We start from the raw sequence: 21,128 nt of genomic DNA on the forward strand, positions 1-21,128 counted from the left end.
TGAGGACTTGGGCCCAACAGTGCTGTCAGTTAAATGCTATCATCAGCTTCTAACATGCTCACAGTGACAATGCTAACATGCTGATGCATAGTAGGTATGTTTACCATGTTGGCTATCTTAGTTTAGCGTGTTAAAATCACAAATATCAACCTGGTGGCACAACAGGAAAAGTTAGGGCATCACCAAAGTCATTGGAATTCATCATCTGGGCACCATGGATACTAAATGTCATGGAAATCCATCCAATCGTTGTTGAGATATTTTGCCAGAAATGTGGCTAGAAATGCCAAAGACTTGGTGTTTCAAGCTTCTCAAATGCCAGGATTTGCTGCTTTTCTTTGTTTTATATCATTTTAAATTGAATGTTGTTGGGTTTTGAACTGTTGATCGGGCAACACAGGAAATTCACGTCACCTTGGGCTCTCATTTTTCACTTTTTACTGACACTCATTAGATCATTGATTCTCAACTTGGTTTCAAGATAAATCTGAGGGGTCTGTATGTGCAGCCTTAATATAGCTACAGTATGCCTATCTCACTGCACACACACTTTTCTTTCCACCATCACCCTCTGAACTTCACCTCCAAACAAACAACTTCAACACACTCAAACACCCAAAACTCGTTCATTCCCTGCTGTCTATCACCTGCCAAACAATACCCATGCTCACCTTCATGTGCACAAGAGAGCATGTGCAAGCACATTATGTTATGTAATTTATCCAGTCTGAGTGAATTGACCCGCCCCCCTCCCTCCCTCTGTAGCCACTGCAGCTCTTGATGTAGTCGGTGTTTGATAATTGCACAACTGGGTGTAGCAGCATTGTTATTTAGCCAAAGAATAGATGCTGAAATTGGGGGTAAGAGGAGGTGTTCCCCTGTTTCCAGCGGGCCACTGTGCTTTCACATACACACACACACACACACACACACACACACACATCCACCAAACAGATATAGTGCATACGGTTTCTAAAAATGTTCAATCTGACGCAGGATTGTGTTGATGCAGAGAATATGGGTGAAAGAGAAGGGGATGGAGCTCAGGCTAGAAAGAGAAGGGGGAGGAGAGAGAGAGGCGTGTGTGTGTGTGTGTGTGTGTGTGTGTTAAAAGAGGGAAACTAGAGGCAGGGGGGCTGGCAGACAAAAGTGAGAGAGGGGAGGGAGGAATGAGAAGAAGGAGGAGGAGGAGGGGGAGGCGGTGCTAAGGCAGACAGCAGGGAAGGAAAGCTGAGAAGAGGAACAGTGGAGTGAAGTGAGAAGAGAGAGGAGGAGGAGGAGGAGAGGATAGGACAGGAAAATAAGGGGGCTTCCATTTGAAAGTCCTCGTGTCGGGATATGAAGTCCTGGTGCGGTGCAGAGGTAACGGCAGGAAGCAAGAGTGTTGTAGAGGAGAGGTAGACGACGGGAAGAAGAAGGAGAGACGTGGAGGAAGCCAACAGAGAGACTGGAGTGATCTTTACTTTTTTCCAAGAGAGACGGAGACAAGTGGAGGCAGCGATGCAGGGCTCTCACTGGGGTGAGTGTGTGTTTGTGCATGTGTCCACACAAATGTGTGTGTGTGTGTGTGTGTGTGTGTGTGTGTGTGTCCTAAATTCTCCAAACTCAGGCTCTCTTTACCCTGCTCTTTATCCCAGTTTGGCTTTGTGTACATGAAGACAAATTTGCCTGAGGAAACTTTGTATTCATGAGCACCTTGAGTCAGTGTGAAGCCACTTAAGAGGGTGTCAATTGCGGAAATGCCAATAATGGAAGGTGTGTAACGGAAAGAGTTGGAGACAAAAGTTGCTTGGCAGCCCCATTCACATGGAAACACTGATTTTAACAGGATTGGAAACTAGTTTAGGAATGCCAGTGAAGGCCAAACAGTTGGTGAGGACTCCTAAAAGCTGGATAAACCGAGATCTTCTTGGTCAAATAACATAAAGAATCCCTGGAAAACTTGGTTTCTGGTCATTTTTCCAGAGATTGAAGGCAGCTGGATGATTCAGAGCTAATATTGGCTTTAAGTTAGTTGTGTCGACTGTAGCTGCTCTTAATGACCCTGGAGACGTTTCGGCCTGCACAAACAGGGACAAACAGACCCGGTAGCTTGGATTTGTTGAGGTGGGATGATGAGTTTTTGGCAGTCGTGTGAGCCCAGGTTATCTAATCCTGACCATGGGTAATCTGCTCATTACAGACTTTTGGGGTACTGATTTGAAATTTCAGCCTTTTAGAAAAGTTGTTCCTCTGGACAGTTGGCCCGGAGGAGGAAGAAGGAGGTCGTGGAGGAGGAAGGTGTTATTCAATCTGTCTGCACACACACACATTGAAGATCATGAGGCAGCATATATATTTCTACCAGAGCAGACAATTAGGCTGCATCTCAGAGGTGTGACCCGTACAAAACATGTTTTTATCTCGAAGACTCAAAGGGAATCTTTGTGTTTCTTTTGATGACGATGCACTCTGGAAGTCACAGACTGCTGTTGTTTCTCTTCTGTCTTCCCTACGCGTGTAATTACAAGACTTCTCGTGTGCCTCGGGCCGCATATTGTAATTTCTCATCAAGTTTGTTATGGCCCAGGAGTGATGTGTCAGCAGATATGTTTATAGTCAGGGCGGTTTGAGGGCCATCCATTCACTCAACTCTTTGTAGTAGTTGTCTTTTTGACCGTGTCATGTTGAGGTTTCATTTGAGAGCAAGCTGGGAGAGAAGACTGTAATTACCCAGACTGCAATTTTGGCAGAGTTAGAAGAAACATGACGTTTCACTCCATAAACACAACGGCTGTAAATGGGCAGGTGTCGAGACGCAAGCGTTGATGTAAAGTTTAACTCTTTGGGTGTAGGTGGAGGGGAGTGAGAGTGGGGACAGAGATGGAGGAGATGGGTTACCTCATCTGCTCTGAACAAAACAAATGAGGTATTTGTGTGTCACGTGTTACAGGTTACACACATAACCCTTTCCAGCCATGTTGACTCATGCTTCCTCTGTGTGTGTATGTGTGTAAATGTACAGTATTAAAAGATAGTCAAATAGCTCCAAGACCTTTTTTTGCTCTCTTTCTCCTCTGGTTTTCCCTCCTTTTGTCACCTTCCTATTAGGGTTACGTTCCGATAGCTGGATTTTGGATCTGGTTCCAAGTTGGTAAAATACTCAGATTTGTTAAGCTCCGCAGCCGAATCCCTTATCTATCATTCGCAGTCTATTTTATTTTAGTCTCTTGTGCCTCCTTCTGACACTACAGGCATCTGCATAGGAAAAGAAACTGGTGATGTATACAAACACGACAAGTCCCTTGCTTAAATATTTATCTACCGTTCATCATGTTAAAGTAAGAACTTGGGGCATTTTTGATAACTTGAGATGGACGAGTGCTCCACCTCAGCTGGTTCTATTTATTTAGTTGATATTTGCTGAATGATAAAGTAGAATTCATATTATTTCCATGTTACATATATTATTTCTTTTCATTTCTGCAGCTGTAGCACAGCGGCGAGATACAGATGCCCTGGCAGCAGAATGAAAAATTAGTCAGGACAGGGTTAATGAATGTCACAGAGCAGTGACAACATCCATCCACCAAACAAACTACCCAAAAGGATTCAAAACTGGATTCAGATCTGATTTGACTTCCTATCCTCAGCTCCATTATTTTCCAGTGATCCTGTCGAGGCAAATGTCATGCCAGGTATTTATTTAAAGCCTCTAGATGAGAAGCATGGTGAAACACTGAAGGAGGGAGACTGAGAGAGAGAGAGAAAGACAGAAACACAGGAAGACCGAGAGACAGCGAGAGATTAGAAGTCGGCCTGGCCTCGGTTCAGTTTGCTGAATGAGTGTTTTCCACGCCAGTCTGTCCCCCCTCCATCTTTCTCGAGTTTACAGCGGCACGGACAATATGTCTGAATGCGTCTGCACATGTGCTTCTTTGCCATGTCAGATATTTTCTCAGATGAGTGGAAGTGAATTATACATCGAGGCTGGCACAGTTAAACTGAGGCGTTGCTGCTTATGTAATAGCTGCTGTGGAACTCATTTGCTTTGCTGTATTTAGTAGCTCTGTGTGTGTGTGTGTGTGTGTGTGTGTGTGTGTGTGTGTGTGTGTGTGTGTGTGTGTGTGTGGGTGGCATTGTGTGCGTTTATATTCTGCTTTAGCTATGATCAGTGATTTCACACTAAAGCTGTGACACCTTTGTCCAGCCATTTCAGATGTTGTGGCCTACTATTTCTCACTGACGCCTGGTTGTAAGTAAACTGCTCTACAATCAAGAGGGCTGTCACTGCCCCCCCCCCCCCCAGTTCTCCCTCACATTGTGGGTCACATTGTCAGTCAAAGTGTTGTTGCTTTCAGTGTGAGATAACAGGCCCCTTCTTTCTGCTCTCTGCCCTCTGTTAAACTGAGACAATGGCCTCACACTGTTCCTAGAGCCAAAGCAGCAGGGGGGGAAGGAAGGAAAGTTTAGGAGGGAAAACTTGACTCTTCTCTCCACATTTGGGACAATGAGAAGTCAGTAAAGCCTGAGCACCTGGATTTTCCAAAATATACTCCAGTAAACATCATGTTAAAGACAAAATGTCCCACTCCTGCACTGATAAGAAATCAAAGCTGCCCCCAATTATTGTATTAAATCAAAGTCAAAGAGTTGAGGCTTAACTGGTCATTGATCCTAACAAACGGTAGTTCACTGACCAGACTAATCCCTGTTTCTCTACCACTGGTATTCTTGGTATTTCCAGTGTCTGCGGGTCTGACCACTGACCGCCGCTGGATAACTGTCAGTGGCTGGAAAACCTCCTGGAAAATCCAACATTTGTAGCGGACCAGGAATGTCAGCCATTTTCCCCTTTTTCACATACTGTTACCTCAATTTCCTCCCATGCCAGCTGACTGTAAACAGGCACTCTTTAGCTGTAGTGCTGTTTAGGGCTCAGCATGGAAACTCAGAAATGTGTCCATAGCATCCAGTATCAAAAACCAGCAGAGACTCCAGGAAGTCACTGTTCCAGGTCAAGAAATAGTCCAGGTACACAACCCCCCATAAAATCACAACTTGTCATGTTTACACTTGGGTTTTTGTACAGATGAAACAAATAATTTGTGACCTTTAGAGGTGCTGGTTGATTTTGTTACCTTTTGGCAGAGCCAGGCTAGCTGTTTCCCCCTGTTTCCAGTCTTTATGCTAAGCTAAGCTAACCTGGCTGCTGGCTGTAGCTTCCTATTTAGCATACAGACATAAGAGTGGTATCGATGACAAGAAAGTGAATAAGAGTATTTCCCACTGTATTGTATCTCACAAAATAAGGTATCATAAAAGTTTGATACCTTACTTTTTTGATCAGTGAATGATATTTCTCATGCTGGCTAACCTTTGATTTATCCATCAATGATTTATGACCACCTACCAATTCTGGACTTCTCAACTAGACTGTTGGCTGATTGGCTTGAACGTCCTGTTATACATCACTGGTTGCTGTAGCTATTTTCATATCACATCATTTTGAGACCCTGCCCTAGTGTTGATAAGACAAAAGAGTGACTTTCAGATGACATCTTTACTTGTAATGTATACAGTAATTACATGCAGCATGAAGCTTGACGTGGGCACGGCCATATGCTTGTTCATGTGGTAAAGATTTTACCTTCACATTTCTTTTTCCATCAGCCGATGATCTCTGTGGAGGAACTAAGAGGACAGCTCATAAATATAACTACACATTGTAAAAGTAACACACTGGACCCTTAAATAAACATGGGATTGACAGTTTGTGTCCCCAAATGACCATAGTGTTTTCACAAGGCTGTGTCGCTACTTTCATGTCATCCAATTTCAATAGATTGCTGGCTGCTCTCTCTGTCAACTCCCACGGGGAATTTCTCTGCAGTTGTATGTGTGTGTGATAGAGGAAAAGAAAAAAAAAGAAGTCTAGGCTTCGGTCAACTCGCTCTCCAGCAGCCTCTCACGTCTGAATTGAGGCCAGATGCTTTGAGATGCTAAAGAGACAACCTGTCCACTGTCAGTCCGTCACACACACAAACCTTACGCACTCATTCACCCATTCACTCGCTGTCTTTCTCTTTCTTCCTTCCTTCCTTCATTTCCACACCTCCTGTCTCTCTATCTCATTTCATGAAAAATGTGGGCCTCCGCTCGCATTGCAACGCCTCCAAACAGAGGGGGAAGCAAAAGTCTGCAACAGCAACAAGTTGGTTGTAAAAGAAGAGAAGGGGGGAAACTGGACTGTGGGAGGCCCTGTTGGCCATTACTCCTGCACAGACTCACTTTTTAGAAACCTTATTTCTCCATTTGTGTTTAATGAAGTCCAAAGCACCGCAGCAGCCTGGACGTAAGAACTCAAGCTACAATGTCAACCATGTTACTTTGCCAAAGAGGACAATATCTCCCTGGTTTGAGTGAAAAGGGACTTGGCACTGAGGCAATGGGTTAATGAGGACTGAGTAGGTTTGCCTGCATTCAGCAATCTCAAACACACACACACACACACACTGCGAGACTCTAAAGCAAGCCATGTGGGGGTAGGTGACAGTGAGCGACCACTCAGACAGACAGTCATTGTGTTGGAATGGAGGCATATTATAACCTCAGGTCTTCTGGCAAAACATTAAAAGACTTCTCTCATTTTACAGTGGAGTCGGCTGACTTCATCCCAATACCATTTTCTTGCGCGTTTGAAGTTTTATTGTGGAGTTTCATTGAGTAGATGCATGACAAATAAATGGTGGCGTAGATTAGGTGTGGACTGATTGCCTTGCTGAGGTATTGTGTGTGTCAGTGTGCTGCTGCCTTGCCTGTACTTGTGGATTTTCTTTTGTTAGCAGCCGTCGAGGATTATTGTGACTCACCTAGCCTGTTGATTTTCTCTCTGCCTCAGTCTCTCTGCCTGCCTGCCTGTCTGTCTCACTCTCTCCATCCACTGGGATCACTGGTCTCAGGATTAATCAAGGCCACCCAGGCTCTCTATACCAAAGTGGAATATTTCTGCTGGTCTGAACAAGCTCTCAACTTCACACCAGTCTGTCAATGTCCTACTTTATTTTGGAAACTCAAAGTGTTTGGGTACCACTGACTACTGTTTTTATGATTCAGTGAAACTCTACTAGGCAGTGACCACCCATCAAAGGAGGAGAAACATTATACAAAAGCATTTTTAATGAATGGTTCTTATTATCGCCTGCATTCTGATACTTTTGCCCTTGTGCGCACAGTGCCTGCTCTGATCTGACAATTTTATACTTTCCACCTGTTGCTCTCGTCTTCACACTGGCTTTGCCTTCGGTTAGTCACACTGTGGTGTGGCTGTTAAAGAAGGGGCATATGAAAATGTAGCTGCATAGACCAGTGAGCAGGGAGTCGTAGGAAAGGGGGGGGATGGAAAAGGAAGGAGTGACAGGAGAGCAGTGGAGCAATAATCCAGAACTGGAAGCAAGGAAGAGAGGAAAAGGATGTGGGTGAAAATAGTCAGCAACAGGAAAGAGGTATGAAAGTGAAGGAAGGAGGTGGAAGACCCTAAAAACATTTGCCAGGAAGATGTCACCTTTACCAATGGTCAAAGCTGCTCTAATCAATATTTTTATATTAACAATGGATCAAATCGCTTGTAGTGACAAACCCACAGAGAGTCATCACCGGACTCACCCGCAGTTCCCCTCAACTCTACTGAGCGTTTTAGCATCTTACAGGACATTGTTTTGGTTTTAACGCCCGCAACTTTAATGTTTTGATTCACTCTCACTGCTCTAATACTTTTCACCCGCAGCAGGCAGCTGTTTTCAGCCGAAAAAACTGTGAAAACCAACTGTACGCTGCCTGCTCAGCACCAAACAGGAGACGGACACTAGCTGGCGAACATAGTGAAGCATTTGGCAGCTAAGGAGCCAGACATTTCCCTCAGGAGTTGGTGGAGAGTTTTAGCTTCTCCAATTTTAGGATTTGCTGTTTTTCTCTTGTAAATTAAGTACCTATAAAGAAATTATCTATAGAATTAACAATTCATTGATAAATACTAAAATAATTTATAGAATAATTGATGAGATTAATCATCAAACACAGCTCTGCTTTTATTCATAACAGATATATGGGTATACATAGAGGTTTATATTTGCTACGATTAGGGAGTACACTGCTATAGAGAAATGCAAATCAGTTTGTCGGTATTTGTCGGGTTGCTCCTGTCCTGGTTGACAATGCAGGTCAAAAGTAAAGTTAAACACTGCAAACATTGTACTTGTTTGTATCTTCATGGTTCGAAGCCAAGCATAAGCACAACTATCCCCAACAAATCTTCTGCCTTTGCTCTACTTCAGATCTCTTGCTGCTGCAAAGGGTGACAACATGCACAGATAACCTCTCTGGTTTTACAGGACTGAGGATGCTTCAACTTGGTTTGTTTTCACAGCGATACTGTAACTCACATCAACTGAAACTCCTGCAAATGTGGCCTCATCCAAAAGGCCACAGTGTAGATTTCAGCTGTCATTTTTTTGCTCTTTGTCTCTTATCGTTACAGCATCTGAAAGAGGCACACATGTGGCAGGAAGATGATAAAAGAGAGAAAAGAAATCTGACACAAGTAATGTGTTCGCTGCTCAACAGTAGAGGAGATGGTTTGGATAGGAAATGATGTCTGCCTTCACATTTGATTTTCCTGTTAGGAGACCTTAAGGTGCTCAGACTTCAGTGTCTGTCTGCTGGCCACATAATGACCAAACAGGATTATAGATGCCCGGTGTTCCCAAGAGCTCAGGCCTCTTTGGAGCCTCTCTTTGGACTACCTGGTATTGGAATTCCTCTAAACCCCCAACCACCACCCCCACCCAGCCCGCCTTTGTGTTCTTGCCCCTAAACCCACTTCTTTTTCTTCTGCCTTATTCCTGCTTTTCCAACTCTGTCCTGAGCCCAGCAGAGTCTCCGGAACAGCTCGGAGGTTGCGTGTGATTGTGAGAGGCGATCTGCTGCTGCGGAATAATGGGCTTCCTCTCCTGGGTAATACTGGCGTTATTAACAGACTTATCATAACGGGATTATTTCCCCGTCACAGACCCCACTTCTGGATCTTGTTAGAGAGCTACCTGGGAACCTCTTTCTTCTGTCAGTCCTGCTCTTACTCATCCAGGGCCAGTTGGTGGCATGTGGAGGGTAAACTCTCGCAACGACTTGGTGTATTTAGAGTTCCTGTCAGAAGCAGTGAGGCTGCCTTTAAGCCATTCAGCATCATTTAATAGTTTTAGACTGTCAGGATGCGGTGTAAAGTGGCCCCAGGTTGACCCCATGATAGCTGGCTGCAACACTATTGGAGTTTATTTTTGAATGCCGAATCAAATGCCTCTCTGAAAGAAACGCCTCATGAAAGACTATCAGAATGATTTCAGGCACTTGAGATGTTTTCTATTTTTAGTGACGATGACTTGTTTTTCTCTGCCTGTTTTGTGCTGCTGACAGCAGAGGAGGATGCATGTAATGAGGAAGGTGGAGGAGGCGGCGAGGGCATTTGGAAGGATGGTAAAAGTTTTGGCTTTGTTGGAGGATTGCAGCCAAGAAGGGGAGGAGAGGAGGGCTTCAATAACTTTAAGAAACAACCAGTGGACAACATCAGAGGGGGGAATTAGCTTTTGGGATTTGTTGCCTGAGTAGCCAGAACAAAACCAGACCCTTGGAGGTCACAGGGGTGGGAGGACAGAATCAGACCAGCTCCCCTCCTCTCATCAGGGGGTCACAGGGTTAGGGGTTTGGGGGGGGTCACAGTTGACGGTCTCAGAGGGTTGTTAATTCTATTATCCCAGCCTGAGAGGTCCTCGTCAGGGCTGGGAGTGAAGAGGAGGTGGGGACGGCTGCATAAAAGATGAAAAGGAGGTTGTGAGGCGTGATTATTCTGGCATGGGAGGTGATCACATACCACACATATCTTTATCTCCTTGACTCATGTGTCTGTCTCCTCTCTTTAACTCCCCCTCATTCCCTGGCATGTACTCACAGACATGCACAGTTTTGTCAATATGGAGTCAACTGGCAGAAATTGAACCACCCTGCTGACTGATCATTACCAAGTAATTAGACCAAATCTAACTTAACAAAACCTACAATCCAAAAAGCGTCATTTGAAGCATGTTGACGCGTTAAGTCCAACTTTCCCAAACAGAGAATCCGAGAATCACAGCCACTATAGGTAGTTTTTCTTTCACTTTTCGTGTGAACAACTGAGTTCAACACCATGAACCCTTTGAGGAGAGACTGTCTGAAAGTTACCAATTGTCCCCATTTGTTCATTTGTCCTTGTGTAGCCATTTGGAACAGGTGTAAACACTTTTGCCTTTTAGATGTGGTCGGATGACACTTTGTACACTCATTTGATTCAAGCATACCCCAACCTATAACCTCCATCCTATTTTAACGTTTGAAAGGTGGTGGTGGTGGTGGGATACTGATGCCCATAGGCTGCCAGAAAAGAAGATATTGTTTTGCAGGATTGTGCTGTACTCCAATGTTGTTTGTTTGTGAACGTGAAAGACTTTGCAGCATTTCAGAGGAATCTAGCAATAAACTGCAATCTGATCTAATCGTTTGATTACATTGTGCCCCGATAAACAAAACAAAAACTCTTCTTGTTCGTCTACTTCTCGCTCCATCACTCCACTGTCTTTATTGGCATTATTTCCAAAACTTTATATCATCAGACTATTTTTTTTATTCAAGACTGACTTGAATGATGTGCTCCCTGTTGCTGTTCATGTACGTGCACGTCCCTTTGTGTGTGTGTGTGTGTGTGTGTGTGTGTGTGTGTGTGTGTGAGAGAGTGTCAGTCTGTATGATTGTGTTAGTCCTGGCAGACTGTGTGCAGCCATAGCTGGCGTGGATTATTCCACTTGGCCAGACAGATTTGGGTTTGGCACGGCAGGCTGAGGATATGTGTCCCCTCTCCGTCGCCCCGGGCAACTAACACTGATAATACTGTCTGCAAATGGAAGACTTAATCTGCTGCCACTTATTGTGTTAATAATATGTATCCATGTTTCTCGTCCTAAAAATAGTGCAGTGACCATGTGAGGCTATTATTCGTTTCTTCAAAGATTCTTTTGATAGGCGTGTGAGCATTGTGATTATGAACTTGTGAAGTGACAAGTTTTCAAACCCCTTTAGAAGTAATACACAGATGACTGCTCACCAGGTTCAGATGGGGACATTCAGGAAAATCACAGAGCAGCTGCAGATGGTGATGACCGTGACTCATTCCCTCTCCCTCTGTCTATTTCATCCTCAGTCTCAACTAAATCCATCCTCTTTTTTCTCTTCCTGCCTCGTTAATGACATTGACAATTAGCAGTGGCGTCACCAGAGATATAGAGTGTATTTAATGAGGGATGAGCCTTTACTGTTAGGTGGGGGGGACGTGCTCCCCTAGGAGAAATGTTTCAAATAAACAGCTCTAAAGAGGCTATAGCTAATGAGTTTTGCGAGTGGCTACAAGCCAAAAATCAATAAATAATTCGGCTATAAATAAGAAATTTGTTTTTAATTGTAATAAGTTTGTATGTATAGTAAGTCTGTCTCATTTCAGTATTGCAAATATTAAAGATGATGTATTCAGTCGTTTTAATATGGATAATGATGAGATGATTAGCCCTATAATTCAAAGCTGACACTGAAGCTATTTACCACAAAATGAGTCTCATTCACATGTTTTTAACACATGGATAAGATGCTAGGCACAAATCACATTAGCGACTGTCAGCACCCTGCAAGAACCGTGTTAATTATGTTTCTTGTTTAGTTAAAACGCATTACATCTACAGTAGGAGAAGCACAGGTGTAAATAATAACAGTATAAATGGCTTATTTCCATTTAGCTGCTTCCGTTTCAGGGTTCATGTATTCTGCATGCTGGCTCACAGTCTGTAAAAACGGTATCACTTATTATTATTTATTGCATTATTTATGTGCATTACTGTAGCAATTTAGAGGCAGCAGACATTTTGAGGAAAAGCACAGGTGTAACTGATAACGTTAACGATTGCCTGCTCCATTGGAATGTAACATCATTAACATTATTAGTTACACCTTGTTTGAGTCAGACTGTCCACTGTTATTGAGGTGTCAATTGTTTTTCTCACTGTCCGAGGTAGCTGTAGCCCTCTCTGGAAATATATGGAAAAAAATCAGGGAAAATACGACTTGGTAAACTCAATTCATAAACTTAACTGAGTAAAACCAGCTGCCGGTCAGTAATAGCTCAGAATTTAAACACTTGTGTCTTAAATTAAACTGCCTGCGCATTTCTTTTACTGCCTACTTAGAAAAAATCAATGAGAAAGCTCTGAGTTGATGACCTACAACACTGACGGTCGTTATTGGTGTCGCTGCACTCTGGTGAAATATTTGAAAGATATTTTGCTTGTAGGTGTCAGTTTTCATCACATCATCTGTTTATCTTTATGTGTGGCTGTGCAGCCCACAGATCCACACTGCTGTAGTGAAGTTTCCCCACAGTGTAGCTCTGTGCAGCAGTCTTTTCTGGGTCCTAGTGCCAGTGCTTTTTCTGTATTTTGTGACTCCTGAGTCAAACATTTGCATTATAAATCAGTCAGAAAAGTCAGAATAAATTATTTGGGAGAACTATATAAAATTTTAGCAGGCTAAAGGGCCTTAACTTGGCCGTGACGTCATTGGCAGTTTGAAGAAAGTATCATGTCCCATGAATATTGAATGGAAAACCTTGTATGCATGGATACAACTCTCCAACAGAGCATATGTAATAGTCACATCTGTTGCATCTACGGTATGAATTAAAAATATTGTCCTTGTTTTCTCTCTCTCATCAGGGTGTGTGGTGTGTCTGACGCCGTCGGGGTGCCATGGCTCTGGTTCAGGCACTACCTGTGACCGTGACTGACCACCCCAATCCAGGTCTCGACGTCCAGCAGTGCCGGCCGCTATCATCCCATTCCCCCTCAGGACCCTGCCCTCGCCCCTGTGGTCCCTGCAGCTCCGGGACAGCCATGGGTTCTGTCAGCAGTCTCATATCAGGCCGGACATACCAGGAGAGACACTGCCGGGCCGCCAGCGAATTCACCACCAAGTCACGCCGCTCCACGCCGGCTACCAGCTGCTTCCGGCTCCAGGATAACACCCTCCGCAGCGGGAGCTCCCTGGAGCAGCTGCTGGTTAACAGCAACCAAACTCATCCCCAGGCCCAGGTTCTGCCTCCACCGCTGCCCACCAAGAAGCAGCCCCGGCCTGGAAACACTGCTGGTGCAGGCGGTGGAGCGGTTTCTGGAGCTGTTACTGGAGCAGTGGGTGGTGGCACTAATGGGAACTTTGGGTGTGTGAGAAATGAGGTGGTGGTTGGCGACTGGAACGATAACCTGGTGCGAGCAGCTGCAAGTCCCTGCAGTGACTCGGAGGACCAAAGGGACAACAGGACTCTGAACGGCAACATTGGAGGCCCTCCTCCAAAACTCATCCCAGTGTCCGGACAGTTAGAGAAGGTAAGAGGAGATTGTAGAGCTAGACAGATATATTTAGCTTATTGAAGTGCTGTTGTGACCTGAAGATATTTATAGGAAAGTGTCTTCATTAATTACAACTCAATATCACATGCTGTGACGTTAAACATCATAGCAAGGACTTTTTTGTCCTTGGAATATACACTGTAATCCTGAAACACTTCAGCAGACGTGAGCATTTCTGTGCTGACATGTCTTACAGCAGATTACCTCAGCTGTCTAATTGGCTATTTATTTCCATCGATCCAGAGGGAAACTTAATCACTGGTCTGACAGGCTCAGATGGATCATTTGACAGCAACTCACCTTGCAGACACATCATGATCTATGTCAGAGCTCACTTACATTCAGTAACGTATTTAGTGAACCCTGAAGAAGATCGTTAAGAAACATGCTTACAGGACATGTGAGGAGCTTTTCACCTCCTCTGTCTTTGTCTCGTCTCTTCCTCCTCTCTTCTCCCTCCTCTTTGTTTCTCTGCCCTTTAATCAGGTTTTCCCTGTCCTCTCCTCTTTCACGTTCTCCCTCTCTTGCCTGTCTGATCTATCTTAGATGATAGGAAAATCATTAAGAAAATTGTTTAATGAAGCCCATGAATATCAATTAAACCAAATTAAACTAATCAGAGCCTGGAGGGGTGACCTGCCAGCACATCACTCACCCCTCTCTAATGAGTTTTATTCAACCGTTGCTAATTAGCTCAGCTTTTATCAATCACTAATGCTGTTTTTTAAAAATAATTTTGTACTTTCAGAACATGGAGAAAGTGTTGATCCGTCCTACAGCGTTCAAACCTGTCGTTCCCAAGAATCGTCACTCTGTGCAGTACTTGTCGCCACGGCCAGGGGGCAGCAATCTGTCGGAGAGCCAGGCCAGCCTCAACCTCCTGCTGCCCCTCGGAGGATCCAACAGCGCCAGCGGCACGAACGGCGTTGGAGGCAGTAGCAGTTCCAGCTCTGAGGGGAAACGCAACTCTTACTGCGGAGGCCGCAATGCTCGGAGCAGCCAGTCCTGCTCCATGTCAGATTCAGGGAGGAACTCCCTCTCCAGCCTCCCTACTCACAGCAGCACAGGCTACAGTCTGGCCCCCAGTGAGGGCTCCAGCTCCGGGTCTGGCTCCGGGGGCCAGCTGGAGCCCGTACCGGGCCTGGGCCGAAACACTTCAGGTGGAAGTGGGAGCCATGGCCACACTAACTCAGACAGTGGACGTTCTTCATCCAGCAAGAGCACAGGCTCGGGGTCTCTAAGCGGGCGCGGGCAGCCCCTGTCGGACAGCGGGTCCTGTGGCCACTCGCCACCACCCGTGGAGGGCTACGAGGTGGTGGTGAGGGAGCTGGAGGAAAAGCTGAGGGAACGAGACCTGGAGCTCCAGCAGCTGCGGGAAAATCTGGATGAGAATGAAGCTGCCATATGCCAGGTGAGACATAAAGACCTCACCACACTGACCAAACAAATAAATAAATAACTTGATATGATGTTAGCACAGATGAAATACTAACCTCTGACCTCTCATCCATGACTTTTGCTCTGAAAGGTGTATGAGGAGAAGCAGCGTCGCTGTGAAAGAGAGATGGAGGAGCTGAGACAAAGCTGTGCAACAAAGATGAAGCAGGCTTCGCAGAAGGCCCAGAGGGCACATCAGGTGCTACAGTTACAGGTATACTGAATATTTAAAAAGCTTTCACAACATTTACACAGACGGAGAGATTTGTTTGGGGAAAATGAAAATAAAACTATTGTTCTGGATAGCAGTTCAAGAGGGTTTTTCTGTTTGGAAGAAAAACATTTCCTGAAATTATTTTTAGTCAAGACGTACAGCAGCTTATTTTGACTTTTATTTTAGTTGTTTTAGCTTTAGTTGTAAGTCTTGAATCTAGATCGACATATCTGTTTTAGTATGCAACGCAGTTATAAAATATGGATCTCTGTGTGTCGTCAGGTATTTCAACTACAACAAGAGAAAAAGAAGCTGCAGGAGGACTTCTCCTCTCTGCTGCAGGACCGAGAGACGCTGGAGAGGAGGTGTGCCACTATCCAGAGGGAGCAGACCCAGCTGGGCCCACGCCTGGAGGAGACAAAATGGGAGGTGAGTCAGACACTGGAAAGGTGTTAGGGCATTGTGATTAAAGGTGCCAACTGTGAACTGCAGTGTCCCTGTTTGAGTCTGGCAGGGGCTCTTTGCTTCATGTTGTTCCCCATCTCTCTCTCTACTGTTGACTCACTAATAAAAGCATAAATTGACCCCAAAATATAGGTGTTAAGTCAGAAGTGACACCTAGTAGGCTTAAAGAACCTCATAAATGTATACGCTTGTTAAGTTTATCTTTAAGGAGCAAGCTAATCCAACTTGTTTCGTTTCCACCTCTCTCTCTAACTCGCTTGTCCCTTCAGGTGTGTCAGAAGTCAGGAGAGATCTCCCTCCTGAAGCAGCAGCTCAAGGAGATCCAGACGGAGCTCAGCCAGAAGGCCGGAGACATTGTGGTGCTGAAGGCCCAGCTGAGAGAAGCGCGTTCTGAACTGCAAGCCAGCCAGGCTCGATCCCAGGAGGCCCAGGCGGCCGTGCGGACGCGATCTCTGGAGCTCGAAGTCTGCGAGAACGAACTCCAGAGGCGCAAGAGTGAAGCTGAGCTGCTCCGGGAGAAAGTGGGCCGCTTGGAAGAGGAGTCGGCCCGCCTCCGTGACACTCTGTCCAATCACTGTGGACTCTCTCTACCTGGAAATGCAACCATGAAGGGGCAATGCATGAGCCTCTCCCTCCAACAGGGCAGAGGTGTGACAGGAAGGGGCGGTCCCAGTCCCTGCGTGTATCGCGATGGAGAGGAGACTCATCTGGTCTGGGGAGGGGAGAGTGATGAAGCCAAGGCTCAGAGGCAGAACGCAGAAACCGTGTTGGGACTCAGACAACAGGTACAAGTTTTCTTCTGCACTTTTTCCAGGCATAATGAAAATGAATCAGTACTGTACTTCAGTACAGTTTTGAGGTACTTGTACTTTACTCAAGTATTTTCATCTTATGCTACTTCAAACTCCACCACATTTCAGAGGAAAATATTGTACTTTTAACTATTTTATTTACTGCTTTGTAATTTAATCTATAACAATACATCATATCTGCCAAATAATAACTACAAGTGTGAAATAAATGTTGGGGAGTAAAAAGTGGCTCCACCTTGACTATTAATGACATAAGATGCTGCTTATATGTTAATGCATCAGTATTAACCTGAATAATATAATGCTTAACAATAACATTGACATTTTTTCTGCATATCTTTAAATTTGAAACTCAAAAGTACATTTTGCTGATAAAACTAAGATTTTGAATGTAGAACACTGTGGTATTACTTTTACTCAAGTAAAAAGGAGCTAAATACGTCTTCCAGCCGTGAAACACTGCAGTTTCTAACATTTCTTCTCTTTTTCTCAGGTGGACAGGCTGAAGGCTGAACTCATGTATGAGAGGAGGACTGGTGAGGAGCAACTTTCACGGTTTGACAATGAGAGGAGGGTGTGGCAGGAGGAGAAGGAAAAGGTAAAAAAGGAGGAAGGAGGGGATTTTTTTTGTCCAATTTCTCTGTGATTGACTTTCAATCTTTGTCAATCATTCAGTGTTGTACATGCCAGGATAGATAGGGCTTTTGAACACATTATTATAACACACACACACTATTGAAAGCCTTCCTACATATTTACTTACTTACTGTACTTCCCTCCACCCAGGTAATCCGCTACCAGAAACAGCTGCAGCAGAACTACATCCAGATGTACCGTCGAAACCGGGATCTTGAGCGAGTGATGAGGGAGCTGAGTCTGGAGCTGGAGAACAGGGACATGGAGGACTATGAGGTCCACAGTGGCAGCAACGACATACACTTTGAGGAAATCACCGCCACTGAGATCTAAAAACACACATACACAATTACAGTAATATGTGCACAGAAACATGGAAACACAACTCACAAAAGACTCTGAGGATGTGAACCAAACATTGAACTCCAGGCCAAATACTGCACTATCTTCCACACGGCTTTACCTGGACCACTGAGCGCGCACTCACCACTTGTCACTGTCAAAAGGGAGATCTCCCAAAGGTGCATTTTTACTTTCTGCTAACAGACATGTACTCCAATAAATCCTTATAAGGCGTCCCCTCCGGAGCTGTTAATAGGTTTTATTCCACTACAAAGCCAGCACAAAGACTTCTTTCCTTCTGCGGGAGCAAAAGCAGTGAAAAATGTGTTTCTTTCTCAGACCATGTTGAAATCAGGGTATCGAAAAAACAACGGGAACTTAAAGTCCCCCTCCACTTAAAAATATGTTTTTCTTCTTGTTCCTACAGTTGAATGTTTGAGCTTCACTGTGCAGGATGATGTGTGTGCAGAGTTTGACACTAGAAGGATGTTTTCACATTCATCTGCTGAAAGTGGAAAGTTTCTATGTGCTCATTGAAAATACCATTTTCAGGGGCGGGCCCACAAGCATTATTTGCAAATAGTTTGGAAGCCAATCCTGGTCCAATATTCAGCTTGTAAAAGTGTGATGTGGAAACAGCACGCAGACACTGTGAATGGACTTTATAGTGAAGTAGGAAACACCTGTTGTCCAGCAGTTCAACTTATATTTATAGATTCTGGATTTTTAACGAAGGAAAAGGAGTAGATGTCATTTCAAAGATTTTAACAAGATATATCAGATAGAACATATCAGATACAAATTATTATTCAAAGTAGAGCAATTTATATACATGGTAAAACATGTCGGGATCCTCAAAGCAAAAAATGTTATGACACTCACAGCAATCTGGTGAAGCGCAGTCACACCTTTATTGGAAGGTTAAACCGCTGGCCACCAGCATGCATGTAATGATGCATCATGACAAGCAGTCCCATCAACTACACCACCATTACTGGCTGTCAATGATGACCTCATCACCCGTCCAAACTGTGCTCATTGGCGACACAAACAACAAGCACCACGCTAGTCCGCCGAGTAACTGCTAAAGGGAAAATTAACACCAAATATTACAACATCTGCTTTTTGTATTTCATGGTGTTCATAGGATCAGCAGTTCTTTTCATTTTACAAATTATAAAAGGATAAGACGTATTTGAACAAGAACGTATTGTGACTGTTATCACACCAGAGAAATGCAGTATGCATTTGCATAAATGGATATTGCCGGCAATGAAAGAATCTGCTCACCAAGGAACACGGTATCATTTTGCACAACTTTCCAGCTCTCTTTTGTTTCGGGATACAACTGTCTTTCTTGTGAAGCAAATCATCAAACTCAAACAAACCAGTTTTGACATTTTGTTTCTTGGTTTGCTTACATGTGGACATCCTGTTCTGTCATTTCCCAAAACCACAGAGGACACAGAAACCAAACGTTCAAAGGAAATGCTTTATTTGAACGCTGCTCATGTTTTCTAGACCACCAACAGTCACGCTGTTGCGCTCGATCAATGTGTCAGCTCCTTTAGACAATGCAGCAAGCTCTGACATAAACACTTACATTTTATAATTATGTAGCACTAGGAAGCAGACCGTAGCATAGGAGATATCACCAGGATGCTGCTGATTCTCCTCTTTTTCTGCCTTTTGTCTCTATGTCTGCTCTCTCTTTCCATCTCTGTCTCTGCTTCTTACTCAACTATTTTTATAACAGCAAAAAGCACCTCAGCAGTCAGTATCAGGAAACTAAAAATGGAGCATATTCTTTCAGTTTGCTTGTGACGTCACTGAGAGATTTAAGCCGGTGTTTGAACTTTAGGCATGCTTATTCAGAGTTTGCGTTTATTCCCCTTCGTTCCCATTAGTGCTCTTTATTTAGCTTTTGGCAGCCCGAAGCCAAATAACACTTTTAAAGTCTTCCTAGCCTCCACTAGACTATAATCTTCACCGACTGCTATACAGGTAACGAGACTGGCATGTCTGCATGTCTTTGTTATATCAGATTTCAGAAGAGGCCTGTTCAGATTGCGGGCGACATGAGAATTTGCAGAAGCAGTAGCTCCAGCACTGAATGTCCTCAAGACAGGTCGGCTGTTAAAGCCCTAAATATAAACCAGTGAGGAGCATGTTAACATTTGAAGCTGCTCGGTTGCTCTGTTTTCTCACAGTATATGCAGGGCTGTGCATAACACTGTGCATGGCGGGTCTCTACGAAAAGAAAAGTAGCGGGCTGAGAACTTTTATTTTACAAAGAGTCTATATCAAGGAATAATAGCTAAAAGGAAATCTATATAATGGAGGAGATGTTGTATATTTTTTTATATATAGCACCTGAAGATATTTTGTTGTAGTACTGGTATAAGTGTGGGTTTAATATACAAAGTATAAAGACTTCTATATATATATATCAATCACATACCAATATTTCAAACGATGGATCAGTTATAAATGGAGGCGACAGTATAGAAAGAGTGCACCTAATACTGTAATGCATGACAAATATGTTTACATTATATAATCTGTGTGACACAAACATACACTCTAATGACCAAACTTTGATAAAACAGCTGGGAGCTTTTATTTTGGGCTCAGTTTTGACCTGTTGTCCCTCCATTTTGATTGATCTTTCATTTGATCGTCAGTATCAGAACATCACATGTCGTCATCGTTGGGTTTTGTGCACGTCATTAGCTTATAAATGCATGAGATAGGTCATTTTTGAGTGACTTCTTCGTAGAGTTGAGGTCGGAGCTGATGGAAACCAAGAAAGTGTTAAGTTTCCTATTGGAAATTCAATCGAACCCTTTCAGAAAATGTGATCAGTATATTTGATCGGTCTGTATTTTGCATGACATGACCACATTCACTGTGGTTTGAGAGGTTTTGTAGAATATTAAAAGTCTGCACTGAACATCAATTGTTAACATAAAGCCATGGGAAGCAACTTCGAATGGAACAAGTTGAGTTTGTCCAACCGTATTCAATTTGTTAACCAGACCTAGACTGTTACTCACTCACCACAGATGCAGCACAGGTACAGATTAACAACAAGCACAGGTGTTGCAAACCAAACTCACTGAAAAGTGTTCACCCCCCTCTTCCATTTTTTCCTCATATCTCAGCTCTCTTCATCTTTGCATAACCGTTTTCTGTGTAAATATGTAAAACACTAAATAGTATAACAGAGTGACATTGTCTTTTATTTAGACAAAATATCTATTTCAAATGTAGCCACTGTGACTAGACCAAAGCAACGTAACACATTTCTTTTTTGTGTGGCATTTTTCTCATCCTTTTGTGTGCATTTTTTTTTATGTTTACTTACGTTGTGTCTTCAGTAATTCATAAAATATGTAGTTGTCCATGTATATTTTTATGTGTACATTTCTTGTACAAATGACTGTGTTTTTAATTAAAGAACAAGTTGTCACACCTTAAAGTGAATGTTGATTCAACTGCTTTTTTTTTGTTTTTACCTGAAACACATCAAGGATGAGCAAAGTATTCTGAATGAGCATTTATTGCATTAAAGTCAGATATCTGAAGTACTTTGAAATAACTCAAAGGCATAGACACACTCAATTTCATCTTTAAATTTAATTGCATGTCTGAATTGAAACATTTCACCTTGAGCTTTTCTAGCCCTTATTAAAACCAAGTTTGTGTAAC

The 21,128-nt window shown here is 43.6% G+C and overlaps 1 protein-coding gene across 1 annotated transcript; it reads left to right on the top strand.

Moving 5' to 3' along the window:
- Positions 1 to 12,854: 12,854 nt before the first annotated feature.
- On the top strand, positions 12,855 to 17,408 carry lzts2a (leucine zipper, putative tumor suppressor 2a). Its single transcript, XM_070916365.1, has 7 exons — positions 12,855 to 13,487; positions 14,260 to 14,922; positions 15,040 to 15,162; positions 15,445 to 15,591; positions 15,897 to 16,412; positions 16,933 to 17,037; positions 17,226 to 17,408. The coding sequence occupies exons 1-7, from the start codon at positions 12,855 to 12,857 to the stop codon at positions 17,406 to 17,408; spliced, it is 2,370 nt and encodes a 789-aa protein (XP_070772466.1).
- The last annotated feature ends 3,720 nt before the right edge of the window (positions 17,409 to 21,128 follow it).

Source organism: Enoplosus armatus, chromosome 12 (assembly GCF_043641665.1).
Source record: "Enoplosus armatus isolate fEnoArm2 chromosome 12, fEnoArm2.hap1, whole genome shotgun sequence".
NCBI classification, from domain to species: domain Eukaryota; kingdom Metazoa; phylum Chordata; class Actinopteri; order Centrarchiformes; family Enoplosidae; genus Enoplosus; species Enoplosus armatus.